The 21903-nt window shown below is 50.6% G+C and overlaps 1 protein-coding gene across 1 annotated transcript in view; it reads right to left on the bottom strand.

Annotated features, from left to right (window-relative positions):
- The window catches only part of LOC133342847 (copper-transporting ATPase 1-like), a 37935-nt gene that overhangs the window by 7585 nt on the left and 8447 nt on the right, over positions 1-21903 (bottom strand). The window contains 12 exon segments of the mRNA XM_061552173.1: positions 389-571; positions 1626-1820; positions 4771-4905; positions 5586-5740; positions 9984-10111; positions 11212-11303; positions 12321-12554; positions 13440-13614; positions 14682-14761; positions 15483-15644; positions 16063-16229; positions 21323-21568. Of these exon segments, the coding sequence (XP_061408157.1) occupies positions 389-571; positions 1626-1820; positions 4771-4905; positions 5586-5740; positions 9984-10111; positions 11212-11303; positions 12321-12554; positions 13440-13614; positions 14682-14761; positions 15483-15644; positions 16063-16229; positions 21323-21568 (1952 nt within the window).

Below are 21903 nucleotides of genomic sequence, written 5' to 3'. Positions count from 1 at the left end.
GTCACAGACACCTCGTATACATCAGATTAACGCCTGTCACTATTCTTCTGATATTCCCTAATAGCTCGTACACTTAATGGACAAGAGGCCACCCTGTTATTCAAGGCACAGCCGTTGATCGCAGGAAACAGCGGCATCCACAGCCTACAGGGAGCGCCGTGTACAACATTATTGCGTTACGGCTAAACGGTCCAAAATTGTGTCCAGAACCATTTTCGGTACCGAGGAGCGGTTCCCCGAGCGAAGCGGGCCAAGGCTCTGTCCGGTTAAGAACCAACGCACACCGCACCACCGCAAAGCTCCTCTTCTGGCGGGGGCGTTGAGCCGCCGCGCGACGTGCGAGTCTACATCTCCCTTTGCTCCGCGTGTCCCCCGGGGCGCCACGCGCCTGCTTGCAGTGCTTGGTGATGGCCACTCCCAGGGGGTGCTCGCTGCTCGCCTCCGCCGTGCCCACGATGGCCGTCAGCCTCCTCGGGGAGACGCGCGCTCGGCTGCCGAACAGCGCGAATCTCAGCACCCGTGGCATCCCGTGAGTCAGCGTGCCCGTCTTGTCGAACACCACGGCCTTGATCTGCGAGCGCACGGTGGACGCGCTGCACGTGAGCTCAATTCTGGTGCCTGGCCACGGCTTTCATATTCGGGTGGTTCCCTCTAGCAGGCGGGGATTATAGTGGAACACAAAATAATCACGAGCACCGTTGTTGAGAAAACAGGGAGCAAAATAAATAAGCAGACGATATGCCTCGTTTATAGATCTGTCTCTCCACATAAAACCACACTTCAAGTTAGTTTAGTTTAAAGAATGTTTGTTTAGTTTAATCACCAGGCCTTCTGGGAGGTGCACAATTTCAGCAGCGATTAAGCCAGCCCGGCACAGCTCAGGAGGAGCCACGTCATTTTTCACCGCAGAAACCGAGCCGCACGATGCCGACATCGCACCCAACGAGTGGAGACGCGTGTAGACGAAGGGGCGACACTCTGTTTGACTTGCACAGACGGCCACGCGCGCACTGAACTCGTCATTCGACTCCCTGTCCCTGGCCCAGCTTGGCCACGGGCCAGGATTTCTCGTGAGGCAAAAATCCCCAGTGGAAAACCACCCCGTGCCAAGAGGGATGGCCGCACGCTGGCTCAACTGAGATATGCAAGCAAAAGAAAAGGAAAGTACAGTCTATTCTCCTATAACTTGGGAGTAGTTGCGCATTCCTGAAGAACACTGCGTTGTGTAAAAATCGCATCATAATATATAATATAGGGTACTGCACAGTCTGTGATAACACATGAGATGCGTACTCAAGCTGAGCAACGATTGAGGCGGTGTGGGTAGCATTTAGAAGCATCCAGCAGCATCCCGCCTTGTGCGATGCTACGCCGACGCAGCCGTACGACCGCTTATTCCTACTCGCACGATGTAGTGCTGCTCGCATCCACGTTCTAACAAATGTGTTCCTCAACACATTCGTCGTGTTATATCCAATTCGCGTTATGAGAACAGACTGTAGTCCTTGAAAACAACACAACAATCATACACCGGGTGTCCTTCCGCATCGTCTCACAGGTTGGGCTACGCGACACGGGGCGCGGCGTCGTGCGTCAAGCAAGGCAGCGTCCCCGCGAAAGCGTACCTTGTGAGCCATCTCCAGCGGCTCTCCGCCCTTGATGAGGATGCCGTTCTGCGCCCCGACGCCGGTGCCCACCATGACGGCCGTGGGCGTGGCGAGGCCGAGAGCGCACGGGCACGCGATGCTCAGCACCGTGATGGCCGCCTGGAACGCAAAGCGCAGCACCACCTCCCCGTGCGGCAGCGACGGGTCGAAATCCTGGAACGGACAGACAGACAGGGAAGTGCGGCAGGGGGGAAGAAAGTCCACGACAATGTTAGCGAGTGTGCGGGAAGCAGACTCGTGGGTGGCAGCAGCAGCAGCAGCCATGCTTCTGTGCATCCTCATCCGCCCGTTGCTGATGAACCGTTAAGAAATGCCTGCATGCGGATATGGGGTGGACAAATTTAGAGAAGGCTGTAACGTATTATTATATATGGGTACGGTAAGTCCTCACGTGATGCATTTTCACACAACGCGTTTTCGCTATGACACGATTCTTGAATTGGTCACACACAACGCGCCCGTTACAGCGCAGTTTCTGAGTGGCCAACGATGAACTACTTTCTTCAGCTGCACAGCTGGTCGGTACGGGAATTCTGGGAAACCATGCGGAGTGATACGGTACGTGGAGGACGTAACCTCATCAAAGTTCTTTGTCCCACCATGGGATGGCTGCAGCCTGATTTTGATAAGAATGCACGTTATTTATGCCCTGCAATGTGTATACAATAATTTCTCGTTGAACGAGGCACTATTCAGGAATGCATCCACCGCGCTAAACAAGGAATTACTGTGGTTTAATGGCAGTGCAGAAGCTGTTATTTTTTTGTACACATAATCAATTGGGCACCACAGTGGTGAGATGTTAACTATCTTCTTGGTTCTTTCGGTAAAGTCACGTAGAAGGGAAGTAATAAAATAATAAAAATAAAACATAATAAAATAATTCTCACGACGTTTCGGCCACAACACAAGCAGCCGTCCTCAGGTAGACGCTGTCGCCTCGACAGACCTGGTCTTCACCTGAGGACAGCTGCTTGTGTTGTGGCCGAAACGTCGTGAGAATTATTTTATTTTGTTTTATTTTTATTATTTTATTACTTCCCTTCTACGTGACTTTACCGAAAGAACCAAGAAGATGAATCCCTGCAGTCACGGAAGCTTTGAATCGAGATGTTAACTACCTCGCCTGGTATACAGGAGGTCGTGGGTTTGATCCCGACCCTGATGCCTGCTGTATATTTGGAGCTTGCATGTTCTCCCTGTGGTCGTGTGAATTTTTCTCCTGGTGCTAAGCTTTTCTCTCCACATTCAGAAACATCCCTTCAGAGTATTTGGCTGCTATAAATTTCCACATGATAAGTCACTTCGTTGGACTATCATTTGTGGCTGGGTCGCTTCCGGAATATAACTATATAGCTCAGCGGGCCTTACCTGGTAAAATAAAGAATATTTATGAAAACTTTTTTTTTTAAACACGCTTTAATGAAATGTATCGTACGAGTAATGGAAGAACTCTACGACTCCAGGAAGTGGCCCCGACGCTTGCCACAACGTAAGGGGCCGTGGTGATTTACAGCCAACGTCAGTTGAGCGTGGACAATTAGACCCAAGCCGAAGCATAACATATAAATGAATGTTTTAAAATATATATTCTTTATGATAGAATATAGTATTGTCATCAGTATGACATAAGTATACCAAGTTTGCAGTCAATACCACATTGGGAAGTGGGTTAAAATGTAGTTACAAGATTTGAGGACACAACAACGACAACAACAATAATAAATAAAGCGTGTAAAAATAGTTTGTAGTTTAGTTTATGGTCGACAACCACAGAGGTCCATGCTAAGCGTCCCAAGGAGGCTCCTGGCATGGGCCCACACCCACTGGGGGACACCAGGGTTCACATCCTTCACCCTGGCATGTTCACCTTAAACGTGGCATACATTTATATTTAATACTATTTATTCTGTTGTTGTTTAATATCGATGTACCTGATGTAAATTTTATGACAGAGATCGCAGATGCTCAAGTCGTCCTTTTATACTGCCAAATAAATCTCGTAAATTTTTACTTTATTTTAGAACGTTTAATTTGAATGAGGTAACACAAGTACCCAAACAGCCAGACCAGTCAACAACTGCTTCAAACTGTAACTCTCCTCAAACTGACCACATTACTCCAAAACTACCTTGTCCCTCCCGCAGCCAGATCAATCATTAGCAAAGTGCATGTCCACAAATGACCTGCCCCAGCAACTCCTCACTGGATGTTTAATATTTAACAACGCTAAGCTTGCGTGTCATTAATGATTAGACAGTTAACTTAACAGTATTTGACATTTGTGTTTTGTAATTACGTATTTGTCGTGTTTGTATTAGAATAGTCTCAAGTTGATCGAGCCTTTGTATGTTCAACTGTTGCACTGTGCCTAGCCAACTGTGCTCATCGGAGGGGTGCCGCCGGGGGAAAGACACGTACGCAGTGCGATGGAGAACTCCTAGAATGTTCGCAGGAACAGCTCAAGGCCCTCATCCCAATCCCCTGGAGCTGTGCCGAAACCAACCTCTGGTTTCACGAGCCTCAATGTATACGCCGCCTTGGCCAATCAAGAGCTACCCCCTAGGCCTCCCTGACCCCAGGAAGGCTGCAGCAGGAAGTGATGTCATCGCAGGAAATTGCATTGTCAGCATCATCGGACGCACAAGCACAAGGAGCGGAGATTTGACTCACTTGAACGTCTCAATGGGAACTAATGTCTTTACAGTGGTTAGCACACCACTATCAAGGGAAACAGCAGGTGTTTACAAGAAAAAATTACGAATATAATTATATAAATAACAATAATAATAAGTACATCATATTTTATTGCAACTGCATCCGTCACAATCAGAAACAAATATTGACCATGCAGTAAACCGCTGGAATCTGCGCTCCCTTCAACGGAGGAGGAAAAGCAAAACTCTCGTAGGCAGCAGAACCCAACATTGGCATTTAGATCCTCAACATATTGCCATTGGTGAGAATATAATTGTGACAAGTGCAGCGATAATGAACTGATTGCATTAACATAACAGTCGGGAGTTCACATGAAACAAACTTTCTTTCTTCAACGAATGTCGGAGGCCGCGGGGGACACGGACCGCCCGAGCCACACACTCACCGGGAAGTACTTCTGCACAACCACAAAGTCCGCAAAGCCCACGACGATCCAGGTGACGAGCGTGAGGGTGGACAGCAGCACGACGGTCGGCACGAAGTAGCCACTCAGTCGGTCGGCCAGCTGCTGGATGGGAGCCTGCAAGAGAGCGGACGGACCGTAAGTACCGCCGCCGTAGCTGCCTTTTGGTCGTAGCGGAGATCGCACGTGACACGGCCTATCGTGTCACGCAGGTGGTTGCCCGGTCACACTCGATTTCAAGCAAGAGGGACTTCAGAAGAATGCCACGGCGTGCGACGGCTTCTGATGCCCGACGACTCGGCTCACCGCTGTGGTGCAGTGGCTCACGGCCACGGTTCATTGCAAAGCACAAAGTATAGCATTTCGATCGTTGTCAACAAAGGCAGTACAATAGGGTTCAGAAACGCAGAAAGCCGAGGGAGATTTGTCTCTGTTCACATGATGGTGTGAAGTGTAGACATTTCCTGACATGAGCACCTATCATCAACCAAGTCATCGCTTCCAAGTTCTTCAGGCAACTTAGGAAGTTCCCTGCTTCATAACTAATGCGACACGCACGCGAGACTTGCTCTCTCACAACTTTGCAATGGGTCGTTCCATTTAAATTTATAAGGTGCATGCATATACATTAATTTACGTGCTCACCAACGGTTTTTTTCATTAATAGACATCAAGCGGAATATTGCATGCAAACGACAAAGTAACGTATCAATTACATATTTGAGAGGAATTTATCCAACGGAGCGTGCAAGTCCAGTCGCCGCGCCACGACTGTGCGTGACCCCCGCGAGCCTCACCTTTGACGTCTGCGCCTCTTCCACGAGGCGGACGATCTGGGCCAGCGTGGTGTCCGCGCCGACGTGCGTCGCCTCCACCAGCAGCGACCCCATCTGGTTGATGGAGCCGGCGATCACCAGGCTGCCTGGGCCCTTCGACACGGGCATCACCTCCCCTGCGGGGCAAGTGGCGAACGCTCCGTCAGAGAACCCGCAATCACTTCCCGTGAACAAAACTCGCAAAAGTCCTCGCGTTTCTCAACGCCATCAGCGGTGCCGATTAATTCGTTTGAGACAAACTTGATTTGGCGCTTTCGTGACTGCAGGAATTACTCTTTGGTTCTTTCGGTAAAGTCACGTAGAAAGAGAAAATTATAAATTGAATAATAGTGTACGACGTTTCGATTGCAACACAAGCAATCATCATCAGGTACAAATGAAAAAGAAAACAAAACCTAGTACACTTAGAAATATAATGCAATACAACACCGATAGTCGGCTAACATAACAGTCAACACCCTACCAGGTTTTGTTTTCTTTTTCATTTATACCTGATGATGATTGCTTGTGTTGCAATCGAAACGTCGTACGCTATTATTTAATTTATTATTTTCTCTTTCTATGTGACTCTGCCGAAAGAACCAAAGAGTTGTCTGAGACAATTAAAGAAGGCGTGTCGCAACGTCGATGGTGCGAGGCTGTGGTGCGCTCCTCTACGGTGGTGGCCCGAGGTAGAGGAAGTGCACATCGCCTGCCCACAGGCTGCCACTCAGAGGGACGAGTGGCTGGGCTGAGCCCGAAAATGGGGAAAATGTCAAAACTGGGTGGTTTTTAACTTTTGCCGACAAAACTGGATCCCAAATGTCAAAACTGGGTGGTCTTGGAAAACGACAGGCAAAACAGGGTGGTGCTTTTTGATATGACAAAACTGGGTGATGTTCAATGTGGACAAATGTCAAAACTGGGTGAAGAAGGTGTACGATTTAATGTATCATTTTGTACACGTTTAGGTCCTTGCGTTATTCATCCATATGTCGCCACAGATTTAGAGCGTTCCAAATGATGTTTCTCGTGGCTCATGTTCCATACCTTGCACCACAAACTTCCCGTTTGCATACTGGCACAGTGTGCCAGCTCGCTTACTTGCCGTTTGTATACTGGCACAGTGTGCCAGCTCGCTTACTTGCCGTTTGTATACTGGCACAGTGTGCCAGCTCGCTACTACAGTAACACTTACTTGCCATATGTATACTGGCACAGTGTGCCAGCTTGCAACTACAGTAACACTTTCAGCTCGCGAACATACACGAACTTGCCATTTGTATACTGGTACAGTGTGCCAGCTTGCATGCTACACCTACTACAGTAGAACAACGGTAGATAGTGTTTGCGTCGAGAAGTATGGTGCTGCACACTTAGAACAAAACATGTTTGTTACATATATATAACTACTTCGACGGGCAAGAGCGCTTGTTGTGGCCCTTGGCGCGACAGAAGGAGCACCGCGTGAGGCCCAATGGGCCACCTTCGCCACGGTTGCGAATCCGACGCTTCTTCGAGCGGCCAGCCTTCTTCTGGCGAGGAGGTGGCATCATGGTGTTGTCGCGTTGCAGCTCCTCGGCAATGGGCAGCTCGATACCGGCAACCGAGGTCCATGTCGTGTTGATGGCAGAGACTTGGTAACACACCGCACATGCGTCGTAGAGCTCGGGCATCCGCCCAAACGCCATGAGGGCACGAATATAGTGCCGACACGGCAAGCCCATCTGCTTCATGTACCCGCACGTGCACGACCGAGAGCTGAGATCGACTCGGCGCTTGGCAGAGGCGTAGGCGTCTGGATCCTTGACGTATGCACGCGTCGAGGTACTCTCGTAGACCTTGTACCTCGGGGCCAACGCCTGCTGAGCGTCGATGAGTCCTCGAGCGTACGGCGTAATGACACGCCCTTGAGCGGCCCACTTCTCGGCGTCGCTGCGGTGGGCAAAGGCCGTCGTCATCATGTCTTCCATGTGGTGCATGAGGAAGTGGAAGGGGTCCATCTCGCGAGCCGGCAGGGCCTCGCTGTTCGTGGACTCCACAAAGTTCGTCGTGCGCCAGCCGTACAATGGCGTCATGTGCAGGTGCGGGTAGAGCGCCCACGTGTGGGGGTCGATCTTGTTGTAGTACGTGGCCGCCGCAGGCAGAGCTACGTCCAAGCAGCCCAAGGAGCTGCGGAACGCGGCCTCAGAGGCGCACCCTTGAGCATCGTAGATGATGCCTTGGAGGTCGGGCGTGAACGCGGAGCCGATGTTGTCCACGCCGTTGCAGATCAAATGCCGCGTGCAGTGGATGAGCATGAGGTCCTTCCAGTCGGAGGCTAGGATGCCCGTGCCACGATCGCAGAAGACCGGCGTGCCGTCGAGCTCGATGTCGTTGGTCGTGCAGCAGTTGAGAAACCAGTCGTAGGCCGCTGCCGTCTCGGACGGCACCAGCGCCACGGCGAGAAGGACGTTGCGGTTGTTGCCGTCGCGCCCAACGAGGACGAGCATGGTTCCGTTGTAGGCGCGCGCCTTCATGTGCGACCCGTCGATGCCGACGACGCGTTGAAGACTTGGCTGCAACGAGCGTGCGATCGGGTTGCAGATGAACGCACCCCAGAAGATGCCCGCGTCTTCTCGCACACTGCAGGTCGTCGCGTTGAGCTTGCCGAACGTCTCCACCAGCGAGTTGATGAACTCGAAGCCTGCATGGGCCGCACTCTCGTTCGCCGCGATGCACGTGTCCTTGGCGCGGTACATCATCCGGGTCGGGACAATGACGCGAGCAACGTCGGCGACCTGGGCAATGACAGTCGGTGCGGAGGTACGGGGGTTGGCGCGAAAGGCCGAACGGGCTGTCGTGTTCGCCTCCACTTGGCGCTGCGTGATCTTGGTAGTGCCCGTGCAGCCGTGGTGATCCGTGCACAGCGCCGAGACGCGGAAGCCGCGTCGTTCCCCCGTGACCTTTGTCAGCTTCACCTTGAAGGAACAAGGTGTTGAACTAGAGCAGACGATGGCAACGTGCCATCCGCCGCTTCGCTTGAGGTCAAGGACCGCGCGCTTGCCTTGTTGCAAAGCAAAGTCTTGGATGCCGTGGATGGCCTCGCGGCGCGTGGTAAAAGTCTTCTTGGGGTGGAGGGTTGCCATTCGAATGTGAGCCGCTCCTCCACCTGTTTCGTGAAAAATGCTTGTGAAAAATCACGTTTCTACGTCTACTTTCAATTTTTCACGAGACAATATGTCTATTTTCATTGCCAGCAATTTGATTTTTCACACAATATTTCCGCCAATCACCGTAACGGTGGGCCAAAGGATTGACCAATCAATGAGATGCGCATTCGTTGGTTTGTTCCGCACCATTGGGACCATGGTCAGGAGCGTCAAGCAGGCTGGTCCATCTCCCAAGGACGTCGCCTTTGTCTCTGTGCTTGGTCGTTTGGCGGGCTATGGTCGAATCCATGGCAAATTTAAGGGTGTACAGTAGCGCGTAGCATCAACCAACAATCCAAAAGTTTGGTATTGACGCGAGTCACTAGTCTAGGTCATCACGCAAGGTGGCAGTGCGCCCGCCTGGTCGCAAGCCCGCCCCGAGCTCACTTCCGAGTCCGAGCCGTAGCTTGAAATGTTGGTCGTTGGGGTGCTGGCACACTGTGCCAGCGTACAAATATCAAGTGTGTGTAGTTATATGGTGCTGGCACACTGTGCCAGCATACTAATACCAAGTGTTTAGATGAATGGGGTGCTGGCACAGTGTGCCAGTATACAAATACCAAGTGTTTTGATGAATGGGGTGCTGGCACACTGTGCTAGTATACAATTATCAAGTGTATTTGACAAATGTCAAAACTGGGTGCACCCTGAGTGTCCAAAACTCAAGTTTTTGGCCACCCAGGGTGCACCCAGTTTTGACATTTGGGATCCAGTTTTGTCGGCAAAAGTTAAAAACCACCCAGTTTTGACATTTTCCCCCCGAAAATGCCTTATCTTCTTACGTTTCATTTATAGTCCGAGTCTGCTCTGCCACAGCACCACCCATGGGCCTGTCCGTTAAAGTTCAAACACGCTTCAGCGGCACGTGCCCCGCTGTTGCCGTTGTACGTATGTAATTTGAACTTCTTTCGCACCGTACGTGGCCAACCGTGCTAATCGGAGGCACAGGGGAAGGACAAAAGGCAGTTCTAAAGAAATTGGTTTACAATCTAGATGATGATTTAAAAGTACACAGCTCCGGTCGCTTCCTAATATCAGAAGGGAGAGCGTTCCAGACGGTCGCAGAAGCGCATCTGAAAGCGCCGCGTGATGCGGCGACCGTCTTTGTTTGATGGCTAGATCGAGGCGGAGTTCGAGCCGGAGTTCGAGCCGGTGCCAGCGCCGGGCCGGACGACCCCACAGCGCCCACCTGTGATGATCGACTCGTCCGCCATGGAGGAGCCGGCGATGACGCGCCCATCCACGGGGAAGCGGGCGCCGGGCACGACGCGCAGCGCGTCCCCTCGCTGCAGCAGCTCCACCTCCACCTGCTCCTCGCTGCACGCGCGCCGCACACCGCCGTGGCACTCAGTGACACAAAGACAAAGATCCCCCGTGTAGCCTTGACAGGCTGTTGGGGCAAGTGCTGTTGGCGAGTAGCACCTGTGAAGGCCGACACGGCAGATGAGGGGATCGGTGGCCAGCACCACGCCTGGCCGCCTTTGTCTCCCCAGTGGCCATGTTTACACACTGTACCAGATACTCATTTAAGGCTTAGTCGACCTAGGGGAGGCCCATTACTGGTTCAAATAATCGTCACGGAATCGAACTTGGGTTGCCGGGTTTGAAGCACAGCGCAAACCGCTATACTAGCGCTCCCCGCTACACCACACACACACTACACACCACACACACTCACAAACCATACGCACTGCTTACATATTCGGGCAACAATTATCCTAAATCTGTTTAAGTTTCTGTCACTCAGTTTTCCTGTAAATGGCTTAAAAATCCGACCCAACTTTCACTCGAGCAAATGAAGACTCGGTCACTCGAGTTCTAACCTGGTGAAAAATATCCACTCGAATGCAAGCTCCGAGGCCAGCGTGCACGTGCCCCACGGCCCCCGCGAGCCCTGTGGCCCACAAGTCCCGTGGCCCACAAGTCCCGTGGCCCACAAGTGCCGTGGCCCACAAGTCCCGTGGCCCACAAGTCCCTTGGCCCACAAGTCCCTTGGCCCACAAGTCCCGTGGCCCACAAGTCCCTTGGCCCACAAGTGCCGTGGCCCACAAGTCCCATGGCCCACAAGTCCCGTGGCCCACAAGTCCCTGTGGCCCACAAGTCCCGTGGCCCACAAGTCCCTTGGCCCACAAGTCCCGTGGCCCACAAGTCCCTTGGCCCACAAGTCCCGTGGCCCACAAGTCCCTTGGCCCACAAGTGCCGTGGCCCACAAGTCCCGTGGCTCACAAGTCCCGTGGCCCACAAGTGCCGTGGCTCACAAGTCCCGTGGCCCACAAGTGCCGTGGCTCACAAGTCCCGTGGCCCACAAGTCCCGTGGCCCACAAGTGCCGTGGCCCACAAGTCCCTTGGCCCACAAGTCCCGTGGCCCACAAGTGCCGTGGCCCACAAGTCCCTTGGCCCCTGCGCGAGTGACCCACCTGAGGAGGGAGTTGTCGGGGCCCAGCGTGACGAGCGTGGCCTCGGCCGCCTGCAAGGACATCAGCTTCGCCAGCGCCTCCGACGTCTTCCCCTGCGGCGATGGGCAGAGCAGCGCTCAGCCACGAGCCACTCACGTGGCGCTTCAGAGGCATACGAGACGGTGCACGAGGGAAGTACTGTACACGTGTGTGTGTGTTCAACTTGATTACTGTACACGTATGTGTGTGTGCGTGTTCAACTTGATTACTGTACACGTGTGTGTGTGTTCAACTTGATTACTGTACACGTATGTGTGTGTGCGTGTTCAACTTGTTTCGCACTGTTTACGTAGCCGACCGTGCTAATCGGACATGCGTAAAGTGTTCGTGAGGAATCTCATTGATTCGTTGAGTAAAATAAATTGTCAAGCTCATGACACATGCACTGTGTCACGCATCTAAGAAATTATCTTTTACAAGTCATGCAAACTACACGTATACGCTAATGTCCATCAGCATTAATAAGCAGGCTGCTTCCGCCACCGAAAGAGTAGCGGCGATGTTCGGTACGGGGCCCGCGTTCCAAGTCAGTCTCGACTCTCACCACACGTTGCATAAATACAACTCGACACTTTTGATTTCACCAGGTAAGGCCCACTGAGATACTATATGGCTCTTTTTCAACGACCTGGCCACAAATGATAGCCCAACGAAGTGGCTTATCACGTGGAAATTTATTGCAGCCAAATACTCTAAACGCGTGTTGATTCTAAACCTGGAGGGAAAAACCGGAGATCCCGGAGAAAAATCCACACGACCACGGGGAGAAGACACGAACTCTAAATATACAGGTGTCAGGGTTGGGATCGAACCCACAACCTCCTACATACCAGGCAAGGTAGTTGACAACTCACGATGTGCACATTTTACATTGTGTACCGCGTCTATCCATGGTTGGAAATGGTCTGAAATTGAATGCGACTCTGTTAGTGTCTGCATCTATATAATTCACAAGTGTCTGTCCGTCATGAGGAGGACCCGCACAAAAATCCACACGAGCACGGGGAGAGAGAGAGACACGAAAACTCCAAATATACAGCAGCAGGCGTCGGTGGGTCCGGCACGCTCACCTTGGCCAGGTGCTCAAGCCAGCGGCCCAGCGTGATGAACACAAAGAGCATGGGCGGCGTGTCGAAGAAGGTGAGCGGGCTGCGTGGGGCCCGCTCGGCCATGGCCACGAGGAGGATCACCACCGAGTAGACGTACGCGATGCTGGTGGCCAGCACGATCAGCACGTCCATGTTGGCCGCCCGGTGCTTGACAGACTTGTACGCTCGCAAGTAGAAGTGCCTCCCTCCCACAAACTGCCAGGGGGGACGCGACAGCGCTCGTGGCTTCCGCGGGACGCGGCGAAAGCGCGACGCGGTTCTTGCTCGGTTAATAGCCGCGTTGCGCTTTGTGAACTAAAAGCGATAAAATATTTTTTTATTTTACCAGGTAAGGCCCACTGAACCGTTGTATTGATCTTTGTCAGAAGCGACCTGGCCCTCACAAATTATAGCCCAACGAAGCGGCTTATCATTTGGACATCTATAGCAGCCAAATACTCTCAATGCATGCTGATTCTAAATGTGGAGGGAAAAAGTGGAGGACTCGGAGAAAAATCCACGTGACCACGGGGAGAACGTGCAATCTCCAAATATACAGTAGGCGTCAGGGACGGGATTGAACCCACAACCTCCTGTATACCAGGTGAGGTAGTTAACATCTCCTGGGCGAGGTAGTTAACATCTCCTAGCCACCGTGTCGTCCAAATGCATTGCTGGAACTCTCTTATAACCGTCCCTCTAAGGTAAAAGTAGTCTCAGCCCAGTAAATTGATTGCTTGTGCCACTGTCGGCGAAATTTCCTCCATTAGAGAAAGCTGTAGAGAGCCCCTCTGGAGGGTATTCGGCCTACTCTTCCACAACCTGCCAAGTGACTTAAATGTGGTGAACCCATCCACACTGCTATGTGGACAGAAGTGGAGGGCGATTTAAGAAACTTGCAACCCATTGTATCAACTTCCAAGACAGGAGATGGAATTGAATCGACGCCCTCTGAATGTCAAGTCCAGCGGGTGATTCGATTAACTTGTGAACTAGTGGTTTTACAGACGAGCATTGAGAATGACTGGTAAGACAAAGCAGGGCCGATCACAGAGACCAACTCCTGGGAAGATGCACAAAGCGCAAGGTGCATCATCGTACCTGTACAGGGGTGCAGAGCGCAAAGAAAACCAGGTTGATTGTGGAGAGCCCAGGGAGGACCATGTGATTCATCAGATAGTTGTGCTTCTTTTGGGAGTCCATCACGATCATGTAGATCATCAGAGCCATCACCGGGGTGCCAAACAGCAGGTTCAGCAGGAAGGCATTCCGCCATCTAGAGGGAAGGTGCTTGTTCTCAACGGGGCATTCGCGTTGGCGTTCAACATCCTCTCCCACCTGTCGTATGCGTTCATCTTTAGCCCGGTGTTACATGTGCAGAGCCGATGGGGGGTCACATCAACATTTTAGACCTTCGGAGTCCAAACACCCTAATTAGGAGGACAGAGCAAATCGATCCAGCGACAAGATGTATGGGATATAATAGATTAGTCTGCAAAGCATCATAGGATATATTAATATGCTACAAAAACAAAACAACAAGTATATTTAAAACTGAATTATTGAACATTTCCGGCAAGAGACGTTAGTCCGGCTGCCCAGTGCGAAGACGCTGAATGAGTTGCTACCTCCTTGTGAGCTCATCGTCAGCCCAGCGTCACCCGTCTAGACACCACTTGGCTTGGATGGAGCGCATTACCGCTTGACTTTTACACTAAAAACTACACCGCTGTGTGAGCCACTCTAGTTGCCTGCTTCGTAAAACATCACCACCTGTGATGGCCAACGAGCCTCCTGACCAGAGAATGAGGTTAAACGAAGATCACACTGCGTGACCTGGGGTGGGGATGATAAATGTACACGGACGAAATTCCATCCCTTAGAATAATTCCATCCCTTTAAATTTCAATGCTTCTTGATCGCGTCCTTTTTAAAATGTACTATTGGGGCACGCTAAATACATTTTGAGTCACATTAATGGGCCAGCAAATTTAGTGGAATGCAGTTTGGAAATGGAAAATTAAGAGCACTGTTGTTTTAACGACGTAAAAAGAGGGAGAGAACCTGAGTGATTGTAATGAAATTTGATTACGGACAAAACTGCGAAACAGAATGGAAAATTACGCCTAAGCTACTTAAGGTTATAATTGGAGCCTCGCAGAATATCACCATTAACCCCTAGTCCCTGCAGAGGAGAGGTGGACGAGATGAGATTAGTTTTGCCTTGTACAGTAAAGCCCTACGGCTGACAACAACAACAACGCTCAGTTAAAATAAACGACGCTCGGTGTGGATTGCGACAAAACTCTGTGCAAGTGGTGTAACGCGTGCTGCCCCACACACTGCCTGATCTCGTCCGTGTGCTCCAGGTGGCTGGTGTCACGGCAATCTTGCTTGACCAGGGCCGCCGTGTAGCCCATGCGCTGTTCAGCCGCGGTAAGAGCACAAACGGGGGAACATCGCGTCAGAGACGTGGAACGCAGGCCAGCACGAGACACGCGAGCGCTTGTTCGCCCCATTACATTACGCAGTAAAAACACAGGAATGACGCGGGATAATGTTAAGGCATTCCTGCCGTGTTATCGACTCCTTGTCTTTAGATGTAAACGTGACAGAACCACGAGGAGGTTCATTGAGACCATTTCCTTCAAAACATTCCAGAAAAATAACATGCCTCCATGACAATTTGGTATTGTGCTATTGAGGCATTGTGACCTCACGGTGGCTAGGAGATGATAACTACCTCGCCTGGTTTGCAGGAGCTCGTGGGTTCGATCCCGACCCTGATGCCTGCTGTACATTTGGAGTTTTGCGTGTCTCCCTCCACGTGGTCGCGTGGATTTTTCTCCGGGTCCTCCGGTTTTTCCCTCCACATTTAGAATATTTTGCAGCTATAAATTTCCACACAAAAAGCCACTTCGTTGAGCTATCATTTGCGGCCAGGTCACTTCTGAAAAAGAGCTACACAGCTCAGTGGTGTCTTACCTTACAGAATAAAAATAGTTGATTTGAGCTCATTTTCTGTTGTGTAAAAAGGGCTCGCGGCAGGGCTCCTGGCCATTTGAGAGAACCGACGGACGAGCCACTCCAGGTCCCTCGTTGTGAAGTCAACCGCGAGCGCACAGAGCAGCCGGCGGCTCTCACCTCGACGATGAGGATGATGCCTCGGGGTCCGATCTTCTCCGAGTCAAATTCCACGCGGGCCCTGCCCGTCGCCAAAGCGACCGAAGCGGTGAAGACGCCGTCGTTTTGGAGCAGAGTGGACTCGATGCCGTGCACGCACGACGCGCACGTCATCCCCGTCACCTGGGGCGGGACGCATCCAACCAGCGGTGGCACACTCAGCGCTCCGGCACGCAGCACGGCGACACTCACACACAGCACCCTGTGACACTGACACACAGCGCAACGGCACGCAGTGCTGTGACACTCAGATAAACCTTTCGCTGAATTTCGAGACTACAAACTCAGATCTAAAAGCCAACAACTCAGCAAATTCACTCATGACAGCTTGTGCAATTAGTACAGTCACAGCCCATCAGATGTCAGAGCAATGTGCATCTACATTTCATGCACATGTTGTGTATCTCTTTAAACACGAACATACGGTGTAAGTTGTATGTATGCATGTACGTTGAACTTTTTTCGCACCATACATTAGCCAACCGTACAAATCCGGGAGCGATCACCGCGCGGGGGTCTGCGCTCGCTTTCGGGAACTCACGGTGAGCTCGACGACTCCGTTTGAGCCCTCCAGGTTGACGTCCACGACGTCGGCCCCGAAGCCCATCCACCGCACCCAGGCGGCGATCTCCTCGGGGCTCGTCAGCGCCGGGTCGTACTTCACCTCGGCCTTGCCGGCAATCAGGGCGACGAGCACCGACAGGATCCCTGCAGACGGGGCCCACCGCGCACGATGGCGGCAGCGGCACGCACCGGAAACTCGCACGTCCACTCGCATTTGGGCGGCAGAATAGTCCCTCGATCTGCTCTAGAGTTTCAGGGTTAACCCCAACGTACGGCGAGGATACCCCCCCCCCCCTCCCGGTTTACGTCTGCCCCCCTTTACATCGTTTCGCAAACACGTCGTCATTTTATGAACCCTTTCCCCTGCCGATGGCGTACGTGTGCACCGTCAGTTTTTCTTCCGATTCCGTGCGTTTTACGTCATCGGAACGTAAACGATTCTGTTTAGAGTCGAATCAGTTTTGAATGGAATCAGAAGTAAAAGGCCATGCGGGAGGGCGCGTGGCACAGTTTAGGTGCCAGCTATCTCAGGGTGCGATCGTGTCGCTACAGTCCCTTGTGGCGAGTACAGTAGAATATCTTTAAAAACAGCAACTCTACGTCTCTCAATAAAATTAACGGCGAGCCGCTCGCACGTTCCGAGATTCAGCGGTTAATGGGACATCCACCCTGCAACTTGCAGACGTCTCAGAACGAGAAAGGGTTAACACCACTATCCAATTTGCGTCACCTCAACCTGCACTCACGTCGCTGACATCACCATCCGTCGCCTCTCAGCCTTCGCCCCCACCTACCCTGCACATGAACCACTTTGTGACGCTCAACAAGACATGTACCGTACTGTAGACTACAATACTGTATATTATTTATGTCCAGTATTTTGGCGATTTGGAAAAATATGCTTTGATTTGCGTCGTTTCGATGTTGGTCACACCTTTTAGGAATGCATCTCCCTCATAAACTGGGGTAATTACTCCATTTGCGGTCCAAACTCATTGGCGGCATTCTTCATTAACCGTGTGTTCCAGCGAAGTGGACAGTATGTCATTACGAAATAATCCAAAAGAACCCTTCTTTGGAAAAAAAATGAGATGGCAGAAGATTTTGACTGCTGTATGACAAGCTCGAGGGGGGCTCTGTGGAGATCCGTCTAGCGGAGGCCCTTCCACCAGCAGTGGCGTCAGCAAAGCATTGCAGGGCTGCACCTTAACATTCTCCACTTAACACGGAGAGAAGCCATTCGTTAGATATCAAAGGAATAGTTATTTAGAATAAAAAAATATATTAAAGACTGCAAATTACGTTAAAAAAACACTTTAAGAAAATATGACCAAAAATCTGCCCAAAAGTTGGTCCAGTGCATTCTGGGAACCACATGAGTGACGCCACCACCAGGATAGGCTGTTTTGTACGGGCTGGAGAGGCGGCACAGTGGTCAGCACGCTGCTTGATGAGTTTGGTTTCTGGCCACGGCGAACATCAGTGGCGTCAGTTGCGGCTCCTGCAAAATCTCTCAGGGGGGGCAAATGTCTGGATGATTGATAAGGATAAGGTCCACCCATGCAATGGATAAATTAACAGCTTAAGCATGTAAAGGCAACTTCACTTCTTTAATATTAATGAAAAATAAAGTGACTCTTACAATACATCTTGTTTGTTTCTATACTCACTATTAAAACAAACCACTCAAGTTTATTTTATTAAAGATTCCACTAGATTTTGATTTAAAACTTTCGTGACTGCAGGGATTCATCTTCTTGGTTCTTTCGGTAAAGTCACGTAGAAGGGAAGTAATAAAATAATAAAAATAAAACATAATAAAATTATTCTCACGACGTTTCGGCCACAACGCAAGCAGCCATCCTCAGGTGAAAACCAGGTCCGTCGAGGCGACAGAGTCTGAATGAAACAGCACACGAGCTTGGAGCATATATATAAGCTGGGCGCCTTGACAAAGGAATTTGCATATAAAAGAGGAATTTAGCATATTTATGGGAAATGCAGGAATGTGATTAGTACTACATATGCATGTGCATTATGCAGGATTAACAGCATCACAGGGAGCTGCAGTTGCTGCTGCTGCTGCAGTTGCTGCTGCTGCTGCAGTTGCTGCTGCTGCTGCAGTTGCTGCTGCTGCTGCAGTTGCTGCTGCTGCTGCAGTTGCTGCTGCTGCTGCAGTTGCTGCCTTATCCATTTTAATATAACACTATGTATTATTCTACCCACCCTAATGTGTATCACACTGCTATATATTTACTATACAATTACGACACCATACATTACTCTGCACACTGCACCATGCCAGTGAGTGGAACGTTGTGGCCGAAACGTCGTGAGAATAACTTGCGTTGTGGCCGAAACGTCGTGAGAATAATTTTATTATGTTTTATTTTTATTATTTTATTACTTCCCTTTACGTGACTTTACCGAAAGAACCAAGAAGAAGATTCCACTAAGTGGCGATAAATTATATTGTTGGATGAAACGTGCTTACGTATGAGGACGTTAGCACGTATGATGACGTAAGCACGTTAGGGCTTGCCCTCCCGGAAGCCATAGAGAATGCATTGGAGCGCCCCCCGGTCGAAAAAAAACATCTTTCAATGTAAGTCTATGGGGCCACTCGGGGCGATTCTCAGCCGGAGTGAAATCGCCCAAAAAGAGGCGGTACTCCACATAACGTGACATGACGCTGATTGGACTATATCCAGAGGCTGACAGTGACGTCTAGCGTGACTCTGTGGTTCAATGACATTGGTGGTGCGTCGCCCAATCGCCCTAATGAAGAAACCGCCCCTGAGTGGCGTGTGTATGTATGGACGGACGCATGTTGAACTTCTTGCAGACCGTACGTAGTTAACCCCCTTCATCAAACCTGTGGTCCAGTATGGTCAACCAAGCCTCGTGGACGACACAGTGCGAAGCAACTTTGACAAAGCTGTTGCTTCACAAAGGGCCGTGAATTGTTGCTATTGGTTCCATTTTGCTATTGTTTCCATGTTGCTATTGTCTGTGAATGCAGGGATGGGGAGCAGTGGTGGAGTGGTTAGCACGCTGTGCTACGAACCCGGTGACCCGAGTTTGATTGCTGCTCACGGCCAACTCCAGTGACTATCATCTGAACCGGTCCAGAGCCTCCCCGAGGTCAACTCACTTTAAGATGTTTTTTGTTCATGTTTTAGTTTTTTTGTTTGTTGCGGTTGCACCCGATTCAAGAGCCGTAAGGCTCACAGGGCTATACCTAATAAATGAACTTGAACTTGAACTCAGTGTCAAATGGGTAACCTGGTGCGATGTGTAAAACATCACCACTAGGGAGACAAAGGTGGCCAGGCATGGTGCTGGCCACCCACCCTCTCATGTGCCATTGCGGCCTTCATTAGGTGCTCGCTAACAGCACTTGCCCCAACAGTCTGGAAAGGCTAAACTGGGGGATCTTTGTCTTTGTCTCTCGTAGCGTTCGTTCACTGCCCACAGCGAGCACCTCCGGTGGAGCGATAGCGTCGCCTCTGTAGGTAGGGTCAGGTAACAATACTTGAACACGCGACGCTAAAAGCCCAGGCTCAGTTTTTAGGTGTATTGTTCCTCATCTAAACAAGTGCACACTCGTTTCTACAGTGCATTTACAGACACTAAGCAAAGGACAAAGATCCCCTGTATAGCCTCAAAAGACTGTTGGGGCAAGTGCTATTAGCGAGCACCTATGGCCGGAATGGTAAACGACAGGGTGGGTGGCCAGCACCACGGCCACCCGGCTTTGTCTCCCTAGTGGCGATGTTTACTACACACCACAACAGGTACTCATTTGTGGCTTAGTCGACCTAGCAGAAGCCCAGGACCAGTTCAAATCATCGTCACTGGTGTCGGCCATGAGCGGGAATCGAACTAGCGCAGCGTGCTAACCCCTACGACCGCTTGTTTCCACAGTGCATTTGCAGATACACACACGTCATGTGCACATGGATCCAGAAATATGCATGCACAAGCAAATGCTATATATTATATCAAATCGCAGGGCAAATCCATGGAAAAATACAAGTACCGAAAGGACCTCTCATAAAATGAATGCAATTGAACCAGTAGAGAGCCTCTGCTTTTACAGGAACTGCACAATCGGATACCTCAGGCAAATGTCATTTAGTACTAAATCAGCCAACGCGTCTCCCTGCTCAACAACTAGAGAGGTGACACTCGATTCTGTCAGTCGTCCTCAGCTAGCGGTGGAGAGGCCACATTCCCATGACAGGAGCAAGTCCCTCTGCGTCTTGAACATTGTTGTTGACTGTCCACAAAGTGGTAGACGTTTGATGAGCCCAGGAGGATGACACTTGGTTGAGCCCAGGCGGCGATATGAACTCCACAATGATAATTGTTTTTTTACCCTTTTATCTGGCAACAAAACTGACACCAGATAAAAGGGTAAAAAAACAATTATCATATTTTGCTACTGGAAAAGGAGGTTCCAATGGTGTAAATGCTTACCCCGAGCTCTCATACTCTGATGGTGCATTGTCTTTGAGTTGTACGCCTTTTGGCGTCATCTGGTCCAACACGATGTGAGACGAGGCTCTAAGAAAAGCTGGCTCGGGTGTGGACCAATCAATTTCAAGGACAGTGCATACATTATCAGAGTTGTGTTTTTTTTTGCATTCCAACCGCAGGTATTGTGGCCAATGCAAACATGACTCCTTGTAAAAAAAGGTAGTCAGTTTTGTTGCCAAATAAAAGGGTAAAAAAACAATTATCATATTTTGCTACTGGCAAAGGAGGTTCCAATGGTGTGAACTCCACAATCTCATCCGTCTCTCTCGGATCATGCGTCTGAATGTGCACATCACTGAGGATCTTTTCACGTGACTCAAATCGCAAAAAAATGGATGCCGCATGCCGTGGTTACAATGGTCATCCGTAAGACACCGAACGTCACCCACAAAGCACGTGGGGGTCTCTTGCATCGCAGCGCTCGACCACGGATTGGCTGCTGGATGCTTCTAGATGTTACCCACGCGCCTCAGTCTTTGTTCGGCCTGCGTTACGCATCTCACACGTTATCCTGGACCGTGCTTTATCCCATAATCCATATTATTTATTGTAACTTGATTGTTTTTCCATAATGCGATGTTCTTCAGGAACACAACTAGTATGGCATTATAGGAGAACAGACTGTACTGCATGGGGAGGCGTGGTGGACGTTATTCATGACGACAGTGGCGGTGTCGAGTGTTGCCTTCACCCACCGTCCTTCTTCTTCAGGTTGTTTTCGATATTGGCCACGCAGGAGGCGCACGTCATGCCGCTGACCCGCAGGAGGCACTTCTCAGGCTCCCGCGCGGCCTCGCGCTCCCCGCTCGGCTTGGGCGGCAGCTCGCTGATCACGTAGTCGGGACGCTGCCCCCCCTCGCACCCCACCTTGGGCGGCGTCGGCGCACCCCCCACGTCCTTCTCCCTGCACCCCCGCGGGGCCTGCACGGAGTCACGTCCATCTAGAGGGCAGAACGCGTGGGAGACTATCAGCGTCTAGAGAGTAGACCACGTGATAGAGCTGTAAACTCAAAATATTATGAACGTATACATATTCAGCAATGAAGATGATGAATAAGTTACAGTACCCAGTTTACAGGCGACCACCGAACCTACGACCTAATTGATTCCCCCTTATCTCCCTAAGGTGAATTGGAGTTCCATTCCTGGAAACCCATTACATACGATAAAATATCAAAATTGACCACGAAAATGAATTAAAATAACCCAAACACACATTTATTGTAACTTAACGTAAAAATCTAGATTGAACTTAACATAACTTTTACAAAACATA

Source organism: Lethenteron reissneri, chromosome 16 (assembly GCF_015708825.2).
Source record: "Lethenteron reissneri isolate LAM-NWPU_2019-01 chromosome 16, ASM1570882v1, whole genome shotgun sequence".
Classification (NCBI taxonomy): domain Eukaryota; kingdom Metazoa; phylum Chordata; class Hyperoartia; order Petromyzontiformes; family Petromyzontidae; genus Lethenteron; species Lethenteron reissneri.
The sequence above is the reverse complement of the archived record's forward strand: the minus strand, read 5'-3'. Positions and strand labels throughout refer to the sequence as shown.